The 20,468-nt window shown below is 38.3% G+C and overlaps 1 protein-coding gene and 1 long non-coding RNA gene across 2 annotated transcripts; one reads left to right on the plus strand and one right to left on the minus strand.

The window, feature by feature from the left end:
- Positions 1–12,505: 12,505 nt before the first annotated feature.
- Positions 12,506–16,478, minus strand: LOC149501713 (uncharacterized). Its single transcript, XR_016323974.1, has 3 exons — positions 16,373–16,478; positions 14,667–14,914; positions 12,506–12,594 (listed from the first exon to the last, which is right to left on the minus strand). It is a non-coding gene; the product is annotated as an uncharacterized LOC149501713 (long non-coding RNA).
- Positions 16,479–17,613: 1,135 nt separating this feature from the next.
- LOC114251754 (uncharacterized) lies at positions 17,614–18,684 on the plus strand. The gene has a single exon (XM_089731796.1). It carries the CDS (start codon positions 17,614–17,616, stop codon positions 18,682–18,684), a length of 1,071 nt encoding a protein of 356 aa, XP_089587922.1.
- The last annotated feature ends 1,784 nt before the right edge of the window (positions 18,685–20,468 follow it).

The raw sequence follows: 20,468 nt of genomic DNA on the forward strand, positions 1-20,468 counted from the left end.
CTCTTAGAAATTCTAAAATAAAAACGAAAACAGCAGGACGCAAAGACAATGACACACCACGCATCCTGTCACAATACAAAACATTAAATTCACAGAATTATTATTGTTGTTAAAATTTGGCATTATGTACAAAATAGCTCACGGCCTACGCAACGGCTTACGATTAGTAAAAAAAAAACGTTAAGATCATTTTTTTTCTTCATTCAAATTATTAATTAAGTTGTTTGTCATCGGATGTCTTGAAAAAAGTGTTTTATTTTTATTAAAGTCACATCATTGATACGATGTTTTTTAAGTTTAGGCTATACTCATAGTACAGTTGTGTTTTTTAGCATTTACCTTATTCACAACTCTAACAGATTCCAATAAAATTTTCATTCTTTTTTCAGTGCATTTAATGTTGTTAATAGTAGGTACCTACCTACTCTTGGTTCTTATTTTGAATGATTTATGTATTTAATCTGCAGATAATTTACGCAATTACCTTACGATCTCTTAAATGAAAATTACTTTAATTATTTTCATTTTATGGACGTTTTGCGTTTTGAAAATGAAGCTAATTAAAAAACAGGAAACGTTCAAATCGACAAATTTTTCTTTTTTGCAGTTTAAAAATGGTTTTATATTGATTTATGGTAAAATGTTCTGTTGTGTGTGCATTAACAATTTTATTCCCTTAGCAGACATGGCTTAACTGATAACAGGCGGTAACCAGATTCCATGGACATCAAATTTGAGACATTTTATTCAAAAACTTAATTATATTTAAGTAAGGTTAGAACGTGTAGAAGATATATCGTACCCAAGTGTTGTTTTTTTTTATTACCCTTGTAGGCAGACGAGCATACGGCCCACCTGATGGTGAGTGGTTACCGTCGCCCATGGACTTCAGCAATGCCAGGGGCAGAGCCAAGCCGCTGCCTACCGCTTAATACTCTCCACAAGCCTCGTTTGAAGAAGGACATGTCATAGCGCTCCGGAAACACCGTGGAGGCGAGTTCATTCCATAGCCGGATGGTACGTGGCAACTTATGTTGACTTATCAGACTTATGTTGTGAGAGGCGTGCCAAGCCAAGAGTCCGGCTGGCGGCTTCTATAATGCGGAATTTGAATTAGAAATTTTTTAATTCTTAATCTATTCATAATGGACATAATTGACTTCTTAAGGTTATTTATTGAAATATTTATTCATAAATATTAATGTAAACAATATTTATTTGCATTTAATTTTGTATAATTGATTTATGTTTGATGGCTTATACCGGATGTTTACACTCGTCTTGTCACGTGTTCACATAAGTTTTTTTTCTTTATGCTTCAAATTTCCCATTATAAAATACGTTATAATAGTTATTAATTAATAATTAGTTTATGTGAACTAGGAAAGAATTTGAATTCCTCAAGGCTCTTGGTTTACTAAAACCTATTAATTTCCTAACCTAATTGCTAATGATAGGTATTACTGCTAACTTGCCTATATTTATCACGATTCCAGTTTCAAGAGTGGGATAGGCCTAGACAGTTGAGACTTAGATATCGTGACTCAATTTAGGTGACGATACCTAGTAATTTTTGCGGACTCCGGTAACCACTTAACACAAAGTGGCCCGTATTCTTGCCAACCAATATATGCAATACAAAAAATGCGTGTGTCCCTTGTTTAGCATTAAAATCTAAAAATCTGTTTGTTTATTATATTTGACTTGTTATAAATCTTGGGACAGACACAGTCTGTAGTAAATAGAAACTTAACTTTAAATCTATTTATTTTCAAATGTTAACGAAAAAAATACTTAATACAGTTTCTGTAGAGCACAAAGCGTGTAAACGTTGTTACATTACTACCATTACCTTCGGGGTTGACATTGTCCGCACAGTGGCTGACAATGGCTACCCACTGCGGCCTAATGCGTGTTTATCATTGTTTAAATGAAACATAAAATGTGGACAGTGGGAGACATCATGCGGCTGTACGGTCCTGCTGCTTTTGCCTCGTTCTAAGAACGAGAAAGTTTTAAATTTTGAAATCGGACATCGAATTCAAAGATGTTTGTCTTGGGCACCGTTCGTTTTTTTTCTTCCTAATTTATGACTCAGATTTTACGAATATTTAACGTCTAGAGTTTAACTTAAATTTCGGCCCACTAAGTTTCACGCCGGATCTTCTCAGTGAGTCGCGTTTCCGATCCGGTGGTAGATTCAGCGAAGTACTGCTCTTGCTAGGGGGTCAGTGTTAGCAGCACACCCTGTTCGAGTCAAGGAGAAGCTCAAATGACCTCTCAAAGCTATCAGCATAGGTAAGAAAAAAAAAGAACTTTAAAGATGTGAGATGAAAACTAAACAAAAAATTTCGCATCAGAGGTGTAGATTCAATTTGGCAATGACACCGCTACACAGCTTAAAACGATTTTGAAACACCTAAGTAATTCTTGAAGATTGTGATGGATGAAGATGGTAGTGCGTTTATCAGCCGACACGAGTGAGTACAAAGGTTATGGCACAAACAATTAAGCGGCACTTTTTGTAAAGCGTGACATCGTTACGCAATACAATTGAAACGTCATGATAATCGCCTTATCGTTGCCACCGCTGACTACTCCCCGAATCCTGATCACACAGGAGCCAGCCACCGTCGTCGCCCTAGACACGTCCTTACGGATCCATCAGATCCAATAACCCTTGCATTAAACGCCTTCAGCTCAAACACTAGGAGTAGAGACCCCGGTAACCGTACCCGTCGAACTCGGCAAAGAGTTCGACGTGCAAGCTAACCTAAGTATCAGCCCGTTGAGTTTCTCGCCGGATCTTCTCAGCGGGTCGCGATTCCGATCCGGTAGTTGATTCATTCGCGAAGCAGCTACTCTTGAGTTGTTAGGTCTTCCTTGGATGCGCTCGGGTCTGTTAGTAAATCCCACCCCCTCTGGCTGAGCCCTTGCTCGCACCTGTCCTTGTGAAACTGGAAAGGACTAAGGGCCACCAGTAAGCCATCAATCATAAAAAAAAATTGGAACTTCAATCTCATATGTCACAGTCAGCGGCCACATTCACGTCAAGTCCATCGATTTCGTAGACCACTTATTAAGTGGTGGGCCGTGAGCTCAGTAGGCCAATCCACAGCAGCAATGAGAAGAACAAAAAATATTAGACTTTATTTTAAGTCAAGAAAATCAATAAAAAGATAATGAATCGAAACATGAACACGTAAAACTTTCAGATAATTTACGATTGAGTTTTTATTTGTTCAAAAAATCAACAATGCACCTCCGTATTTGATTTAAAGAACTCGTAAAAATCACATTAAAAATACAGATAAAACAATTTATCTTTCGTTTTTTATTTCCCTAATTTTACGATTGTGTGTCAAGTTATGTGAAGTTTAAGAAATTATACCTACTAGAAAATATGTTTGGGATGTTATTAGCTGATGCAAGATAAACTTCTTTGTCTCATGGCCCGCTTGATTTAGCTGCAGCAGGACCTAGGGACCATAGAGCCAATATCTTCTATTGTCATCCATGGCACATGAGGCTTAAAAACGAAGTATCCGTTGCCTCGTTAATTAAAAAGTTTTCTTCAGTTGCTAATCCTAAAGAAAACCCTTAATGCCTTATAAAATTTTTAGCAGCTAGATGCCGGACCTTTGACAAATCATTGATCCTCTTTGTTCATTTAATTCTACTGTCTTAGATTGGTTGTTTGGAGGGGGTAGGGAATCTTGCTATTCCTGCACTGGTACAATGTGCGCCCAGAATACATATAAGCCTCATTCCGCTGCAAAACTTTTTTTTTTTGGTCTCACCCTCCCCCTCGGGACACCGGACCGGCGGTCGTCGGCGCCACGACCACCAGCCCTCTCGGTCGGCAGGCTATCCGAAGCCCGCCTAGATGGCGCCGGTTAGAGTGAGCTATCCTACGGAATACCCCGCTGGACCAGAACCAGCGTGAGTCGAGGATAGCCGGCCTTCCATCACCCGGATGCTCTTGCGTAAAACGCGTGCAGAGCAGCTTGCACGTCGTCTTCTTAGACCCCCCTCGCCGGTCCCCAGACCGACATGTGAGGGGGACCCGAAACACTTAGAGGGCCAGGGCTTGGGCGAGATCCGCCTCCCTGGCCCCCGCTCGACGGCGGCGGGATTGTGCATCTCTCACGCGCCCCGCCGCCTCCTTCTGCGAGATGGTGCACTCGCAGAAGTCGAGCATCGCCTTCCACGATTCGTCGTCGCCGAGCATCGATGCCACAACACTCGGCAACGACAAGTCGTTTCCTATTTTTGCGACGAGGACACGGCGCCACCCCTCCCATGCGGGGCAGGCAACGAGCGTGTGCTCCGCCGTGTCCAAGTCGCAACCACAATGGTGGCACTCTGCCGTCGGCTCGGCTCCGATCCGGTGCAGGAACTCACCGAAGCAACCATGCCCAGTGAGAACATGCGTGAGCCGGAAAGTGAGGCGTCCTCTGTCACGATTCACCCAATCCACAAGGACCGGGCGAATCGCCTCGACGGTCCTACGACCGGCCGAAGGATCAACCAGCCGTCTGGACCATGACTCCAGCCCGCTGCAAAACTAACTATAACCAACATTTAGCCCATAGATTGTTTCAACAAGCACCTCCAATGCTACAAAGGAATAGCTGTAAATCAATCTGACACGCTAGATGACAAACCAAAACAAATTAAAGTTCGCATTGTGAGCTTAAAGCTTTGTTTACGGTCGCCATTGAACGGACGTCATAAAGTTTACGATACCAAAAGTTTACAAAATTAAATATTTTACGATAGTTTTAAAAAGTATGTTGAGGAACATTGGATCTGTTGACAAAGATCTTCTTAATTTGAATGACATTTACCCTTCTGCAAGTCTCACCGTTCGAGGTCGTCCAACGAAGAAACGAATCAGAGGGAATCAACCTTTCGGGTTTTCATATTATTTATCTTACAATTAGTGAATACGGGTATCGCACATTTGTCAAGCTCACAAGTTTTTTAAAGGGATTTTATGACCTGGTAACTAAGACCTTTTGGTCAAGTTTTATTTTAGCTCACAAGAGACGTGAATTAATTAGCGTCTATAGTTGTTGCTTCTTGGGCGTAGTGAATTAAATATTTATACTGGATTGCCGAAAAAACCTAATGCTTTTCGAGTTAAGTATTTTTAATTTTTTTTTATGGAGACGCTTAAATTAAACACAGACATGTTTTTTTTCGTTAGCTTGTCCCCGCTCCCAGTACCTTCACTATACTAACGTGGCTTATTTTTTGCTTTTTAGTTTGAGTTTTTGATGCAATCGGATTATTTGTTTCATTGAATAAATTGTTTTCTTCAAAACGGATATGTCTTGTATGAAGCGTTTTTTATTATTATTTTAAGGTAAGGTCAAGGTCAAAGACCCCCTTGGTCAATTCTACGATTTTCTGGAGTTTATATCTCTATATTTGGTGGGGTCTATGTGTATGATGTAATGTTGACTCAAAAATTTTCAGATATTTGGGTGCTATTTCATGTCATGAAAATAAATATTATTATATGTTTGATCAAAGAAAATTCTCTCTCTCTCTCTCTCTCTCTCTCACTCTTCAATCTGTCCCTCACTGCTGAGGATCGTGACTCCATCCGATTCCGTCAATCAGCTGTCTCCGTCGATCCCGTTTTGTAGCTTGGTGGAGTGCATCGCTGACAGGTACCCCCAGTTTCTCCGCTACTTGGACCGACCATCGTTTGGGACCTGGGAATAGAGGGAAAAGGCCTAAGGGTAGAGGTCCCAACTGATGGTTAAAGCAAATTAACAGAAGCAATAATAGTGTTTTTACTGATAGAATTACCCTCGTATCGTGAACCGACTCATGCGCTGCCTTCAACGTCTTCAGATACGTCCTGATGGATCTGATCCACTCTGGTTGGATGCCACCCGTTCTAACAATAGCAGCAATCATAGCACTGGTCATCGTACTGTTCAAAGACTTCGAAGTCGCGAGTCGTGATTCCAGTTATGTAGTATTTCAGCTTCCTACACGTCTTAACAGGCGCTCTTGTAGTTTTCAGAAAACTCCTTGGCCGAGCCCAAACTCATGGACCATGAAACTGGACCACCAGTAATCTATTCATCCCAAAAAAAACCTTACCACCTATAAACATGCAAAATGTTAGAATCTACCTGTGCTATTCCACAATTGCATTTCACGATGATCGCCCACTGTGGTTGATACCAAGCTTAATTGTGTGTAAGTAAAATAAACGTTCGTGCCTTCAAGACGATATTTAACTTCGAAAATTCATAATATGGTAATAAATCATTAAAATCTACGTGTGTCGGATTTAAAAATGAATGTGTAACGGTATAGATTCTATGTTATTTTTGTAATATAACATTAAACGCTATAACCCGCTAATGACGCCGAGGTAAATGATTACGAACAACTCAATTTGTTGGTCACAGCGACCCGGAGCCTAATCACTCGCAGGGCTGCCAGCGCCGGATAGTAACGTTGCTGTTTTTTTAATTTCGTTTTTAATAATTTATTTTCTAAAGTGTAGTAGTGGAAGGCAGTGTGATTTTCGATGTCTTAAGCGTTACACAGTTTTCAAAACAAGACAATCTAAAATGAATATAATTAACATATTATGTAAATAATAATTAATGCATTTTAAAAAATATGTCATATTTTAATAAAATACATACTCGTATTATTAGCCTCTAGCTGTAGTGCGTTAAAATGGAATAAATTTTACCCAATAAATGCTTTTATGTAAAAGAAAAACAATAGATTTTTTTTTTATTTTTTTTTAATATTGAAATAGATCAAGTAAAACTCTTTAAAATTAATATATCATAATTTATTTGGTTACCAGTACTCATAAACATCAACAACATAAATTCCACCACCTTAATACATCACTTCTAAGCCTCAGTTTTATAGTACAACAATTGCTGCACCCTTCAAGCCGAAACTCAATACTGCCTCACAGCAGAAATACGCAAGATGGTGGTACCTATGTCAATTATCCTTCATGATCAGTGAAGTATGAGTTATTTACATATAAATAGCCTATGTTATTGTGACGTTGAGTGGCGACCACGTACCGGAAGACGTAGCGTGGGTAGGCCTACCACAAGATGGACCGACGATCTGTTGAGGTCCGCGGGGATCCACTGGATGCAGGTAGCGTAGGACCGATATTTGTGGCGGGGCTAGGGGGAGGCCGTCCAGCAGTGGACGTCTGTGGGCTTATAAAATAGAATAGGATAGAATAGAATTGTAACGTAGGATTTTATTAATTGAGAAATCCTGGACGTGACATCCCTGAGGACGCACTGACGTACAGCACTGCTTTCGGCTGGACCGCTCCGATAAATCACCATCGAAACGAATCCGTAATGAATTTTACATTATAATACATTATATCGGTTACGCTATGTTGTAAGATGAAACTGTTTATTTGTGGGATTCTGTCGTTTGGATGCTTGCTAGTGAGTAAGAAATTTCGGTTGTACCTACAGGATACGTGGGTCGATCTTGTGAAAGTATTGATATCATGTAGGGAAATACAAAATTTGTTGTCATCAACATTATTTGCCAAATCATATCGTCTACAAGATATATGCCCCCGTCAGATGGAGCGTTTATTTATTTATTTATTTATTTATTTATTTATTTATTTAATTAGTCTACTTACAAATTAACAGTATAAACCAAAACATTTGTAAGGTATTATAATATTATAAGCGTTGTCTCTTACAAAAGTGGAATAGAACAATTGTGACCGCAATTTTAGAGGATACCTAAATACTGTTACAAGGTCATCGAACCCATTCTTCAATCATATCAGCAATACGGAGGTGGAATGAGTTCCGGAAACAAAACGGACGGACGAGTGTTATGACGGTGACAACGGGTGCCATGATGAAAGAATAAACGGTGCCATTTTAAATACTTCCTTAAAGCGTTTTCCATGGGAAATACAGCAGACCCAATTTCCTAACGACCCCAATTTGCCAGCAAGACCGGGGTCTCGTAATATTCGAGCGTCGACCATTGAATTCTTAACGAATACCAGTCGAATCATCCTGAATCATTCAGCTGGAGCCTGAGGTTCTTTGACTAGCCGCACCCTAATCATTTACAACCGTAAACATTTATTATAACAATTCGATAACAGTCACGGCTAATTAAAATGCTTCAAAATGTCATTCGTTTTAATATTTGCGATTGTATTGTGGTTTTTGTTAAGGATTATTATAATTATATCTTGATCGGGCACCTGTTGACACGCTGGCAGGCGGTGCCGGGGAGGCAGTGAGCACCTTGTAATTGATGAGCACGGCCTGATGGACCCCCGCCGGCAGTGGAGGGTCACGGTCCAAATGCGGGACAAGATATGAGAGGCAGCGTTTTCGTGAGTCCGCTCTCTTGTGTGTTTTTGCTCGGAAAATTTTTCAATCAAAAATCGATTCCCTTTGACTAAGAATTTTTAAAAATAACAGAAAATATAGAGAAAGAAGAGATATGTAAACGTTTATACTTTTTGATGATTTGGGCGATAGCTAACGGAATATTTACCGGGATACTAGAAAAGTCGACAATTTAAAAAGCTGTTATTTTAGTTTCATTTATGTAAACAAACACCATAGTATCGATACAGTTTGTTGTACGCTTAAGAAATATTTAATTTAAATAAACTACTTTTATGGTTTAATCACGCGCTTTGTATTGTCATTTAAGGAAAATTATTTAAATAAAAAAATTAAATATAAGTCGCTTACCTCTCAAAGTTTGTACCACATATCAACTCCCACATACCACGAACCAGTGTCTTAGCTTGCCAAAATAAAACATTAATACAAAAACATATTAATACAACATCTTACACCTGCCTTCACAGCAGAAAAAACCTTTATGACTGCGGCTCATAATGATCTTAATATGTTTTCTAACATTTAAATGTAATAAAGTCGAGAAGTTTTCGACAAAGATAATTAGAAGGGAATTCATTAATACAAGCATGATAGGAAAGTGAGATCGAAGAAGACTTTTTTACCAGCAAAGATGGTTTGATTAGCTCGACAACCACGTTGCCAACCTTGAGAAATGAGATTAAAATTTCAACCCTTCAAATGCTTGATTGCCTGGTAGCAGAATTGGGTAAATGAGATTCAGTTGAATATGAACGGTAAGAGAAAGACCGAATACAGTAGATAGAAAGTGGATACTATGAAGCAGCAAGTAGGGGAGGCAGTGGCTTGGCTGTGCCGCTTGCTTGGGCTAGTTAGCAAATTCTCCTGAGGTTGGGCCCAAAAAAGTTGGTTCCCGCCGAGTCACCTACCCATCCGTGTCTAGCCGGAATAGCCCTTATGTAGTATACTTCTAGTGTATAGGTAGGGAAAAAAAGGTCCACTTAGTTTTCAATGGTAATTGAAACTCTTAGACATCATACCGAGGATGCCTACATCCGGCTACAGATGTGCGTGCGGATGAAGTGTATTTATATTTTGATTTGTATGTTTATCGTTTGTCGCACCCTTCAAACTCTTCGCTGCTGAAATAAATAGGATAGTGGTGGTAGCGAATAAAATTATAAATTTATCGCCTATCGAGTCTATGATTTCTCAAACCAAGTTACCATTTTAAAATGCTAACAGACGGAAAAAAAACACTGGCATATGTAACCAATGTCGAGTCTGTGACCGTTTTATGGATAGCATTATGAAACGCGGTTATGCTTTGCATTGCGTGTGCCAACAGTACATTTCAAGCCATCCTAAAACGGTCACTAAATTAAATATTGACGTACATTGTTACTGAAATTGTTATTGTAAACAAACGTATCGCCGCGGGAATCGAACTCAGCATGCCTGTTTCACGACTCCATCACTTCTGTTAATAGCGGACTAATAAAATTAACGCGTAGTCCATCAAAATTTGCTAGCCAATAAGCTAGATATTGCTTTGCGTATTTTATTGTACTTATTTTTCTTAATACATATATGCATATTACAATTTAATTGCAACTTGCCATGTATGCACGAGGCTAAAAGGCTGGAACGGAAGAGAGGGTTTTTTATTTTTTTTATTGCCCTTGTAGGCAGACGAGCATACGGCCCACATGATGGTGAGTGGTTACCGTCGCCCATGGACTTCAGTAATGCTAGGGGCAGAGCCAAGCCGCTGCCTAAAATTAAAGCAAATCTTAAAATTAGCAACTTAGTTAGAACTTAGATGTTACCATTAAAATTTTACAATAAAATTCTAATGTTCATGATTTGATTGAACAATAAAACAAAAAACGGATGAAGTAAAAGTTACATCAAAAGATACTTCTTTAGATACACAAAAAGACCCTCCCTATGATTCAGTGCAATGAGTGGAGATATAATCCAAGGAGACAGGCGGCCGATCGTGAAATTCATGCCAATTGACTGTGCAGCATGATAAGATGATATGCTTCGCCGATGCCATATCATCTTCTGTATCGTTCCCTCACTACTGAGGATCGCGACCACATGTGACGTTCCACTGTGTTCGAACATGGGTAGCACGGACCGTATAGTACAGACTACCACCTAGTGCTTCTCTTGCTAGATCTGACCATCTGGCTGGTGTTCTGCCCACGGTGCGCCACGGCGCTGCCATATAGCTTGGGAGAAAAAATACAATAAACTTTATTTACAAAAGCGAGTTAAAATAATACAACGATTGGAGTCTCCTTTTAAGCGCAAGAAAGAAGGCAAGAAGAAGAAGAAGAAGCTAGTAGAACGACGTCATTCATCTTAAAAAACGACAAGGATTGATTGACAACTCATTTCATAAGAATTTTTGTGTAGGATTTAGATTTTAAGCTGAATAGGGCTCTTGTTACAAATTTTGCGGTTTTTACTGAATGAATACATAATAAGATAAACCAAATCAATAATTGTAGAATCTAAAACTATATGCCAAAAAAAACGGAGTTAAAGAACATTAATGTTCATAGTGTATTCGTTTATCTGTAATGTTCTATTGCACTATACTCAATGATTTCTTATACAAATAGTTAGCTATTTATCGTGCATACGGGGGGACTATTAACCCGCCTATTTCTGCCGTTCAGGAGAGTGAGGCCGTCTCATTACATGACCATTTTGAATACGATCTTGTGTCCCGAAGTTGTGTAGCGAAGTTTTCGTTCTGCTATCTATAGGCACCGGTTGTGGACTTAATAAGTTCAAGACTAACAAGCATACCATTTAATGAGTAAAAATGCAACTCGAATACAAGGGGTGACCGGGAACAGTATTAAACAACACAAAAGACTTGCATCTCTCACAGCGGGTAGTCTAAAGAAGAGCATTAAATGTACAAATGACACAGAAAATTCCGTTCTATTTTCGTGTGCTTACAGTCGTTTATAGCATGAATGTTAAGTTTTTTAGAACGAATTTTTACATAAAAACTTAATAGGCAGTTTGAGATTTTATTTTACCACGTTTAAGGTTCTTATTTGCCTGAATATTTAAAGTTTACTTTGAATACATCGCTCGAAAGTAACATGTTTGTTAGTGTTTTGATGGTAATCGGGTCAACACTGGTCCGCAGTTAGTGAGGGTTAAATGCACAAATTGAGTGTACGTCGTGATGTAAATTAAAATTGGTTTTAATATTTGTTTTAATATTTTTTTGCTTTTTTGTGCGAGTTTTCACAATTTTTCATGTCCTAAAGGCATAAATCCCAAGGGCTTTGTTGTTCTAACTCTATCTCTCCCTCTCTCTCACGCGAGTGTCAAAAAAGGATGAAAGGTCTCTTAAGCTTGATGGTCGTAGTTGACCAGTATGCTTATTTATTAGAATAGAATAGAATTTTATTATAATTTTTTTTTTATTGCCCTTGTAGGCAGACGAGCATACGGCCCACCTGATGTTGAGTGGTTACCGTCGCCCATGGACTTCAGCAATGCCAGGGGCAGAGCCAAGCCGCTGCCTACCGCAATTAGCATCTTAAGCAATGAGTAGGACCGTATAATGAGCACCCGAGCCTGAAGTTCTTCACATCGGAACACACTGCTAGTAACTGTTTTTTTTAAAAATCTCTGGAATGAATACGCGTTATTTAGTGGTAGTTGGGCGTATTTATGGCGTAGATGGGTGAATGAGGATGGAAAAACGAACCCATCTGGGGTCGATTACCGAAGCCTATAGAAAGGAGACGCGAATGCCGCTACTTACCTTGAGACATGAGCTGGAAGCCTCAGCTGTATAGAATAACGATTCGCATGCTTCGAGTTAGAAATAGACAAGATTGTGGTACCGTGCGGGCTCAGAGAGAACAGTACGTTGGTATTATACATTGGTGAACCAAAGAATGACCGGAAGCGTTCTTTGGCTAAGGTATAAGGCATATTCTTAGGCTTTGTATAAGGCTACTAAGGGTTGAAATCCTTTGTAGCCTTATACGAGACTTACGGGAAGAAAGCTCCTGCGTCAGCTTGGTGCTATTCATCATGATTAGCTCCTACGGAGCAGTTATTGTCATATTTACCTCGTGTCGCTCGCTGAGTTGCGACAGTGACCTGGTGATGTTCATGCTCTTAAAACATGATTAACTGTGAGCTCGTGTCTCATCTAGAAAAAAAAAAGTCTGTCTTAAGCTGAAAGGTGGTTCTCACGTCGAGGTGGCCCCTTACCACCAGTCTTAGGTCAGCTGTTTATCTACGCCAATAAATATAAGTGTTTTGATTTCGTTTCCCATGGCGTATGTTTTTATCACGACTATAACGTGTAAATTATAGGAAATAATAAAATTTTACGGCCCTTCTTACCTGATACAGATAACGTTTAATTACTTTTTGTCTTTGCTTTATTAGAGGGCTTCTGTAGAGAACTTTTGTACGGTTTTTATTCCTTGAGGCAGGTCGGTGAACTTGTCCAACTGCTGATGAAAGCTGAGGCTTTTTTTTGGTATTAAGTGGTTCAGAGCCAATAAACTAGACACATAAATTGGAACGGTTATTCTCTTTCTATGTCAATCGGTATTTCGCACCTAGAACCAGTCACTCGCTAGTACCTTTCCGTGTCCGGTTACTATTGTAACTTATCAATAAATTAGGAGCGATAAAGCTTAAAATGTTAAAAAAGGTAGTTACGAAGACACTACCCCCGAAATGAATCAAGTGAGATTAAGTTATAGATAGTAGCGGTAGCTAACAAAGAACAGAAACTATTTGACCAATATCTAAATCCAGCTAAGGACGTTTACAAGATAAGTTCATACTACTGTTTACGCAAATATGTAAAAACATATTTGCGTAAACAGAGTAAAAACTCTTAGTAACGTTTCCTTCTTTCTCTTAGGCGGCCGTACGCGATCTACGATGACTTTTGGCCCGAAAATGGATCTCCGATAGTATGTCCAGTATAATAAAAAAAAATGACGTTGCCCCTTCATTGTGACTCGTAGCTAATCGCCTACCACCGAATAATAATCACATCAGCCTTGAGCTACGATGCCTATTGCCTAGGACGTATGAGGGATGTTCGAATAATAAATAATGTTAGTTTAATATTACTTGAGAACTTCGCTCATAGTCACCTATAACAAAATTAAACAACGATCGTCTAAATTCTAAAACAATCAATGATCAAAATGAACCTTGTACCTCGGACATAAGATAAAAAGCTGCATAATGCTATCAATTAATGTCAAATACGGTGACAACACTAAATGACATGATTTTACGAACATCTTCAACGTTACCATAATTTTATTTATCGCTTAACGACAATTTCCGTTTTTATGTCGTATCTTTTTGTGTAATAAAGTCAAATTTTTAATCTTTGTTGATAATCTTGTGGCTGTAAATTAAATGTAAATATATATTAGGGTTTTAGTAAATTGTCTATAAATATTTGTTTAAGAGATTTCAAGACGTCTCCTATAAATACATAACATTATTTTATGTGAAAACTACTGAACGAGCCATCTGTCTGTGCAATATTCGTTTTTGGTATTATTGATCATCCTGCTCTTCTCCCGGTCACCTGAGGTCGGCATAACATGTTTTCTCCTTCCATACTCCTCTATGTATATAAAAAACTTCTTTTTTTATTTTTTTTTATTGCTTAGATGGTTGGACGAGCTCACAGCCCACCTGGTGTTAAGTGGTTACTGGAGCCCATAGACATCTACAACGTAAATGCGCCACCCACCTTGAGATATAAGTTCTAAGGTCTCAGTATAGTTACAACGGCTACCCCACCCTTCAAACCGAAACGCATTACTGCTTCACGGTAGAAATAGGCAGGGCGGTGGTACCTACCCGTGCGGACTCACAATAGGTCCTACCACCAGTGATTACGCAAATTATAATTTTGCGGGTTTGATTTTTATTACACGATGTTATTCCTTCACCGTGGAAGTCAATCGTGAACATTTGTTAAGTACGTATTTCATTCGAAAAATTGGTACCCGCCTGCGGGATTCGAACACCGGTGCATCGCAACAACGAATGCACCGGACGTCTTATCCTTTAGGCCACGACGACTTTTCTTCGCTCACTCCCCTCTTTCACATATCATCTTTCACGGAATCCATCCATTTTTTCTTAGGTTTACTTCTTCCTCTAAAGCCTTCCAAATTCACATTTAAAACGCTCTTAACAGCCTCATTGTCATTTAGTCTCATCACATGTCTATACCATCTCAAGCGCGCACTTCTCAACTTCTCTGCCCCCATGCATCAGCTCGCTGAGTTTCTCGCCGGATCTTCTTGACGGGCCGCGTTTCGAACCCGGTAGTAGATTCATTCGTGAAGCAGCTGCTCTTGAGTTGTTAGGTCTCCTTCGGAGGCGCTCGAGCAGCTGTTAGCAAATCCCACCCCTCCTGGCTGAGCCTTTGCTCGCCCACCTGTCCGGTCCACCTCTGGGCCACCAGTAATCCTTCAATCCTAAAAAAAAAAACTTTTCTGTCACAGGTGCCACTTTCAGACTTTCTCTAACATATTCATTCTGTATTCTATGAGTATTATTGATTTATTAAAATAATAAATAAATATAAAATTAAATAACAAGACCGGCCGCGTGATTGCTTCGCGCCACAAATAGGCAGGATTGTGGTGAACCACTTACGAAGGGTGTATACTGAGTTTCTCTGTCACGCTCCCGAGTAGACATCCACTGTCTTTCCTTTAACGACTCCGCGATATGAAGATAGAGAAGTACCCATAATATTTAACGACGTAATTGATACACTAGCCTATAATGGACACGTTCTTGTTTTATTGACGATAAAATATTTTATTTCGATATTTTTATAGTAATTTTAATTGAGGTCTGCCGCGTGTTTATTTTACTACCGGTTTGTTTTGTTGTGTTGTTTTTTTTTTCTGTCGCAGGTAATGTCTCTTTTACGATTGTGAAATGAAGAATGTTTTGTGTGAACGTAAAAATGTTGGATAATAATGTGTTTCGTAATAAGTCTAGTCGATAAGTTCAATAATAACTTATGTGATGTGTGATGCTATATTTATTTATTTTTAATTTGTAAATCAAAAGTGGATTTGATCTCCAAGAATGTCTTGTTCGGAATCTTTACGTAAAAATAAGCAACAGCAAATATAAAAAAAAAAGAAAAAGAAATATTGGTACTTTAAAACACGATGATAAAGATGCAGTTGGAAAATGCTTAGCTTACAACCTGGCATTGGCAACGACTATGGTCGACGGTAGTGGCATAATATGTCGTCTATATGTCGATTGTTCTTCTGCTCTCAACGGCTTAGAAGGGTAGGAGTGGGATAGCCTTCCAAAGTCTTCTATCTCTTTCTCGCGCAGACTAAATCCTATAGATACATGTTTAATTTGTGTTTGTTTCCTATTAATGCCTTTTTTCCTTTCATCGAGTTTCAAGTCACAATGCTGCTAAAGTTTTCAATAAAAACAAATATTTGACTCCGATCTTCCCAGTTCCAGGTACTGGTCATAAGCTCTGTCCTGACGGTAGGTATAGCAGTGGTATATTATATAAAAGTAGTATGTAGTAGTATATAGGTAGGTATGCGGTGGTAAAAGACGTCGTTGGAACTATCTCGAACAATTTCTGAGAGTACATAATTAACAATTTTTTTAATTTTTGTATTGCTTAGATGGGTGGACGAGCTCACAGCCCATCTGGTGCTAAGTGGTTCTTGGAGCCCATAGACATCTACGACGTAAATGCGCCACCCACCTTGAGATATAAGTTCTAAGGTCTCAAGTATAATTACAACGGCATTAAATGTATTATTTACGCTTCTATTAAATGTGTTTTATATTATAGGATACAAGCCATAGTCAAAACGCTAATAATCTCTAAATTCCACAACAGACAGGTGTACCAATCACACTCGATGACAAATTACAAATACCGTTTAATTAACAACGTCTCAATGCGACGCAGCTGGATTGGCACGCGCGCATGCTGCTTCCTCTGATCTTTGGCTCCTCTCAATTGACCGCATCTGCCGACTTCAGACGACAAAATCCTTCTAATGAATCAATAAGGCCCCTTTAGGTCTCTCCAACGGGGGGAGGCAGGGAGACGTTGTATACATTGAACTGGTTGATATCCGCACCAAGCAGAAGCACGATTTATTAGTCATTATCTTCTGAACAATAAGGCCCAGAGTGTTCCATAAACAAAGCAAATGTAACTTGGTAAAGAATTCGTTACTGCGCTTGTGCCTCGAACTTTGTATTTGCGGCCGTTTGTAGTCTAATTCCTTCTAGGTTTCATTGGAAACGGTATTTCGGAGACGCATATTTAAATTTGTAAGATGTGTTACTCAATCATAAATTGCTGTGGAAGATAAACTAGGTGTTTCCGCCTCAGCTGTTTACCACAACTGCATTCAATACGAGTATTGTTTGAAAACACTTTAAGCCGTTCTTGAGATCATTTTTCTTTCATCTTCACATATGATTGTGTATAATGTAACGATATTAATAAAATTCGGCTTATCTATGGACACAATTCTTATGAATTAGAATTCGGAAGGTTTATCTGACTGATGAAAGGGATAAATAATTATTATTCTTAAGGAGTCGTCCTCTATCGGATATTGGTAGTCAATAAAGCTATTGCCACTTTGGATACTCCAGTGCAGAGAGATGCAATGCAACGTCTATCAGAGGTCCTCTTGCCTTCGATTTTCCCTTACATGCTAAGTTGCAGAAAGTTATACTTAGCGTCAGGGAACAAATGTTTTAAGCTTAAGAGAAGAAATAAAAATAACAGGTTTTAAATTTCCAATCAGAAATATAGACCTGGAATTACTTTATAATTATGCTACATTGACATTCTCTGAGAAGAAAATATGTTGACTTTTTGCGAAACGTTAATATGTGGAAATTATTTGTGAGTTTTTCAACTCTTTTTTAACAATTATTCTTAGAATATATTTTGTTAAAATGGGAATAAAATACGAAGCTTATTTACTAAGAATAAGAAACAATGAAATAGTATCCGTAGCCTAATTATATATCCTGTGAAATTAAAAACTCTGTTTGCAAATTCATCTGTCAAATATCAACATCATGGTGAAGTAAATCTATAAAGTAAAATTTTGATTAAAGACAGATAAAATTCGATAATAGTCTCATAACAAATATGAATAATACAAATGCCAGAGCCAGAATAATCAATGAAATATTCCATGCACCGGAGGAGCCGTGTTACAATGATTTCTCGTGTTATTTTCTCGGCTCTCAGAACTATGCTGAACCCAAATACTCAGTCACATCGCAGCGTGTATCGTTCGAAACGAAGCCTGACGAACCTCCACCATTCCATATAGATAGTAAACCTCACATTTTATTCTCAGAGAACGTTCAAACTAATTTACATGAAGCCAAACATTACAACTGTAAATGTGAAAATTGCAGACGCGATAAATGTCCATCGAAATCGGCTAGATTACAAAAAAAAGATAACATTATGCAATTCAGTGATAAAAGTACGATGACATCGGTAGTAAAAGACGCCGACTGCTGCTGTAATTTTGGTAAAATGTGTAATCGTCCAGATGTGACGAATCCTACATCAAATACCGGTAGTAAAATAGATAATCTCAAATGTCTAGAACGCAGATGCCCAAGAACGATACTTAAGAATGACATGAGCTATAAATGTGCTGGTAGAATATGTAGAACTTTTATTGACGATCAAATAGCTGAACGAGATACAATAGATGATAAAGAACATAAAATCGATTCACAACAAGACTTGCAAGAAAAGTTTCCATCAGAGGAAGTATTAGACCAAAGAAGAACCTTATATAATGAAGGTATTAGTGATCAAATTGCAAATCAATTTCCTATCGCCCCGCAAAGACTACCTTCGCCAATTTGTGTTAATCCTGACCAAAATAGGATGCCAGTCAAAAAATATAATCCAAAATGTTCTATTGTATCAAAAGGTATACCGTTCTCGCATAAATTTCAGTCGAAATATCACGAAACTTGTAAAAATACATCAAAGAGTCGCATAAATACGGATTTTGACTCGGAAGATATTAAATGCTTAGTAGCATCTCCAGATATTGTGAAAAATGGAATGTTAAAATCAGCCAGACCACTCCGACTACCCTCGATCAAGTTACCAAGAAGAGTTCTGACCTCTGAAAGGGACATAGAACTTTACATTGATAGTTTTCATCCGAAATCTCGTAAACGTAAATGAGATTAATAAAATTAACATTGCAAAAGTTAAAAGATTTTGAACACTGCTAGAGAATTATTAAAATATTATCGTTGACTTGTTATCCTTTTGTCTGGACAATAAATAAATAGTTTTACTGCAAGCTTCATACTGAACGTTTGAAGTTTTGCTATTCTAATGTCATATTTTAATTAATAACAACAGCTGAAAACGTAAAATGTTGGACGTTTTTTTTCGCTTAAAAATTACTCACAAGGTTCACCTTGGAACGGACTGAGGGAAATTATATCATTGGATCAATCATAACAATTATGTCTTCCAGCTGTGGTCCAGAGTACATGCGGTTCACGAGGTCATCAGCTGCGGAGAAAGCTCTTTATTGGATAATCTACTTGCAATTGGCGCCCAGACCCTCGTGGGGCTACCAACATTTGGTTCTATCATGAGCCTTTAGTTACATTTGAAAAATAATCTTGAAACATTAAAAGTGAGGAATTAAAAAAAACACGGTATCTTTAAGGTTCAAAATATTCTGGATTAAAACATGCATACAATAGCCCCGTCACGTATAGACATAAAATACTGTCTTTACTAGTTGAAAGACAAGCGTTCAGGAAACCGAAAAATTAAGTTCATTCTAGCCGTAGGAAATTTTTATTAACTGCATCACGCGAGGTATGCGTTTCAAGGAATTATCTATATTCGACTCCCTAATCAACTCAATTGAGTTTCTTTGAGTAACTACCAAAACTATTTTTATGATTAGCATACACCTATCTCGCACACGTTCCGATGTCTTTTATTAATGTAGATAAGACTAACCTTACTGGACCAAGTGAGAAAAGAGATTTCTCATTTCTCCTTCCTCACACCTATATTCCTGCCTATGGTATTTCCTAATTAGTAAAATTTAAACATTTGACTAAAGCATTCCATTGATAACAGTACAACGGTATATGACGGCAGATCGATGGACGCCAAAGTAACATCCATTTTCTGGATGAGGTCTAGAATTTTCTTGATTAAATAAATGTGTGTGTATGGTTGTCTACCTCTGTCTGTCAGAGGTCACGAGGCACGCGTCGTATGCAAGGCAGAGTTTATTTGCTGGGCCCATCGCAGAAACTTTTTGCTCATTGATATTGATATTTATTAAGTTGGATGTGGGATGTGCGGGTGACGCAAGTGAATCAAGGATGAGTGATTACTTAATTCAACCAATGATTTTATTTGCTGTTCTTAAAGTTAGCTCGGTTCGCAAACTATGGAAAACATCTGTCAAGGTTTTAATAAGCAAGATTTCCACATGACCGCGACTGCTCTGCCAAGAGCAACCGATTATGATGATGATGATGATGAGAGTTAGCTAGCGGGATGTCAATCTCATATCTCCCAATAGATGTAGCTCTTGCACTGTTTCCTGACCTCCTATGACCTCTCCTGACCTCAAAGGTCTATCAGTTCCAAGACAAGTTAATGTCCGGGGGTATTTGATCGTCCGAAAAATGGAGTCAAATCAAAGTCTGATATGGAAATACACATATAATATAATATCAAAGTCTGATATGGAAATACAGTACAATAGTACTGATCCCATTTCATTGGATCAGAGTAAGAATAACTAACTATTAATGGTTTTGATGAAATACCAAGCGAATCACAGACCATCTGTACGTTAAAAAAAAACTATAAGCAGCAATAAAATTAACGGTCATAGAATATAATAAGTTCAGAAGGTGTAAATGTAATTAAGCAATCATTAATTTGATGGTCCGCTTCAAAAATGATCTAATAAAGATAAGCTG

This window comes from Bombyx mandarina, chromosome 12 (genome assembly GCF_030267445.1).
Source record: "Bombyx mandarina strain Sakado chromosome 12, ASM3026744v2".
In the NCBI taxonomy this organism is placed as follows: Eukaryota; Metazoa; Arthropoda; class Insecta; order Lepidoptera; family Bombycidae; genus Bombyx; species Bombyx mandarina.

Bases quoted from the DNA above. Each gene is read 5' to 3' on its own strand.
- LOC114251754 (XM_089731796.1), top strand. From the start codon at position 17,614: ATGAATAATACAAATGCCAGAGCCAGAATAATCAATGAAATATTCCAT.